The sequence below is a fragment of the Setaria italica genome, chromosome VI (genome assembly GCF_000263155.2).
Source record: "Setaria italica strain Yugu1 chromosome VI, Setaria_italica_v2.0, whole genome shotgun sequence".
In the NCBI taxonomy this organism is placed as follows: domain Eukaryota; kingdom Viridiplantae; phylum Streptophyta; class Magnoliopsida; order Poales; family Poaceae; genus Setaria; species Setaria italica.
In genome coordinates, this window is record NC_028455.1 from 20,232,353 (window position 1) to 20,235,219 (window position 2,867).

The 2,867-nt window shown below is 43.2% G+C and overlaps 1 protein-coding gene across 1 annotated transcript in view; it reads left to right on the forward strand.

Moving 5' to 3' along the window:
* Positions 1–1,515: 1,515 nt before the first annotated feature.
* The window catches only part of LOC101758161, a 7,827-nt gene continuing 6,475 nt past the window's right edge, over positions 1,516–2,867 (forward strand). The window contains exons 1-2 of the mRNA XM_004973195.3: positions 1,516–1,624; positions 1,724–1,808. Of these exons, the coding sequence (XP_004973252.1) occupies positions 1,622–1,624; positions 1,724–1,808 (88 nt within the window). The 5' untranslated portion in view covers positions 1,516–1,621. The remainder of the gene's footprint in view (positions 1,625–1,723; positions 1,809–2,867) is intronic.

The following is a 2,867-nucleotide window of genomic DNA, read 5'->3' on the forward strand; positions in this document are numbered from 1 at the left end:
CAAAACGTGAAGATATGCTACTAAAATTTTTTTACTTCATGGCATTCATAAGGAGGTTTTTCCAGGTTAGTTTTATCCCACTCCTTCATCCTCATCATTACGAAAATTAGTTGTCGACACTGAGATGTTTAGTGATACTGTTTCCAGAACTCTTACACAATCTCCATTCACCGAGTCCTGCCAGCTGGTTGGTGGATTCTTCTATTCTCTGGAGCTGCAACTATAATCTCTGACACGATGGTTCTGAACAAGGAGAAGGAGAAGACCTACTGGCAGACATTGCCGTTTCATTTAGGCGTCGGTGCTTCATATTTCTTCTTGTCTTGTGCTGTGATGTATGGTCCCAACACCTTACGTTTACCTCTTTACTTGCTTCTATTGAAATGATCTCCCAAGCTGTTAGTAATCAATTTAATATATTTGATTGACAGATATCCTCGTGAAAAGGCGCTGATCGGCAAATTCATCAAAGTACACAGGCACACAGACTGAACAATGGCAAAGCGGGTATATATATGTTCATATGTATATGCAATGAGATATCCTTTTTGTGTTACTCCCTCTGTTTTTAAACGCCCCCAGTCAATCTTGCCATGGAGGAACACCTGCCAGATAACAAGCAACAGCATAGGCGAGCAGTACTGGGGAAATGCCTCCGATCATTCTCACAAACTGTAGTGGAACTTGCTACTTGTAGAGCACGGAGAAGGGAGACACGCGCTGTCGGCGTGGCAGAGCGGGTGCAGGCACACAGCGCTGAGGTTGTGTCCAGGTTGGCCATGCCGTTGATGGTGTCGGTCTCGATGTCGTAATTGTAAACGTGCCAGGTCGCATGGTCCAATTCAGCTTGAAGCAGTCGTGTGGACGTACGATAGCGTGGACCGTGGCCTCCAGGGAGGAGAGCTCCACCAGGGCATGGCGTTGGAAACTGTTTTTGCATAGTAGTTTAGGTAATTAAGATGTGAAGCCTGGCTTAACTACTTACTCCACAAGGATAAAGAGCCATGGGGAAAAGATAGACACAGTACAGGATGATGTAAGGTTGCTTATTACGTATGGGATGATGTCCCAAACTAAGTTGGTAGTTTGGAAGGATAAAATCAACACGCCCGATCCCTTATATACGTTTGGAGGAAGATTCATGGCGATTCAGTAAAGGTGCACCTTTTTCCCAGTCAAAAGGTGCAAGCGTGTGTGAGCATGATGGGGTTCAACGACGTTGCATTGTCTTCTTTGTTCCGTCATGTTCATGTACAATGGACTTGACTGACTGGCTTCTTTACAGGTCAAGGCAGTATGTAGATGATAGAGCGCTAACGGTCACTCTGCAGCCTCTTTTGCATGCCTTCTTACGGGTCAAGGTCAACAGGCAACCAAAACCAAATTTGCTTCTAATTTGGCTTTGTTATAGCCAATTAACAGGTAGCGATGCAATTGCTTCTGAATTGCAGATGAAGTTCTACCAAGTCCGACGCGGTTGCACGCACTATATATATGACCGGATCACGGTCGGGATAGTTACCTGCTTGGCTGCTTGCACCCTACGTACTTGGTGTTCAGCTCTCTCGTCAATCGACCACACTTTACCGCTAATTGTTCATTCTCTTCATGTGTCGAAAAAATGGTTCGTTCAAAGACATGTTCTCTTCACAGCAGCTAGCTCTTAATTACAGCCGGTGGTTATCTGATTGATGAACTTCTTCTTGTCGTGTGTATTTGACAGGGTGATGTGAAACATATCAGACTGACGGTTCGGGGTGCTAGTCAGACGAAAATTCAGGATTCAATTCACTATAATCTTGTCCCAGGTAATGATCATATGCATGCTGGTTTATTCATGCTTTTATCTTCTTTAACATTGTTAGTGACAATAGTTCAATCATCCTACGGTTTAAGTCACCCTCATCCACGCACGTACGGCTCAGCGTCTACAAGCACGCACCATATTCTGCAGTTCTCATGTGCTTTTACAGTGCTTTGTACTATATTCTGTTGATTTGTATATCCATTTAAATTTGTTCCAACTTTCGACCACCGTCATACTGTCCACACTAAAAAAAGCAGTATGATATATTTAATTTGATCCATTAGATCCAAAACATGGATAGCTCACCATACTTATCACAAGACACCGTTAAAATATCCTTCTCGAGTTCCGGACTTGCCCACCTACGCCACCACTGAGAGCCACATCATCTATGAATGATCTACCACAGCCCTAGCCATCATACAAAAGTAATCAAGTTAGGAATAAGAAAACAAATTCAAATCGAGAGAAAGCTGCGCTATCACTGCAAATAGAATGTAAAATTTTGGTAAAGTACAAATTACCAATACTATATTGGTAATTATGTAAATTTATATTTATAATAAAAAATATGTGCATGGTTAACAAGCTAGTTTTAATCAATTGTTTTGCCAAAATATTCAGGTTCAGTGATGGTTAGTAGTTTGTTAACAGCAGAATAGTCGATTTGGTTATCTAACTTCCATCTCATGCTCCCCTGAACCTCCGAGACCCGCTTCTTTGGATGGTGGAGGAAAACAATTTTAGCTGTACATAAGGATATGCGTAAGGGCCTTAACTCACCGATAATTCTGGTCGCCTTGGGGATTTGGAAACACCGAAATGATTGTGTGTTCGAAAAGGTTAGGCTAAAAACTTAGGAGGTACTTCAGGCTGTAACCAGCGAGGGTGGCCTCTGGTGCATGGTAGGGGCTTCGAAGCTTCAAGAACTATTGTCCAGTCGCTGCCCCTGGGAGTTTAGGCTCTGTAGGTTTCTGGTCGCCTCTTCCTAGCATTGGCGCAACCTTAGGGGGTGTTTGGATAGCAGGTGCTAAATTTTAGCACCTGTCACATCGGATGT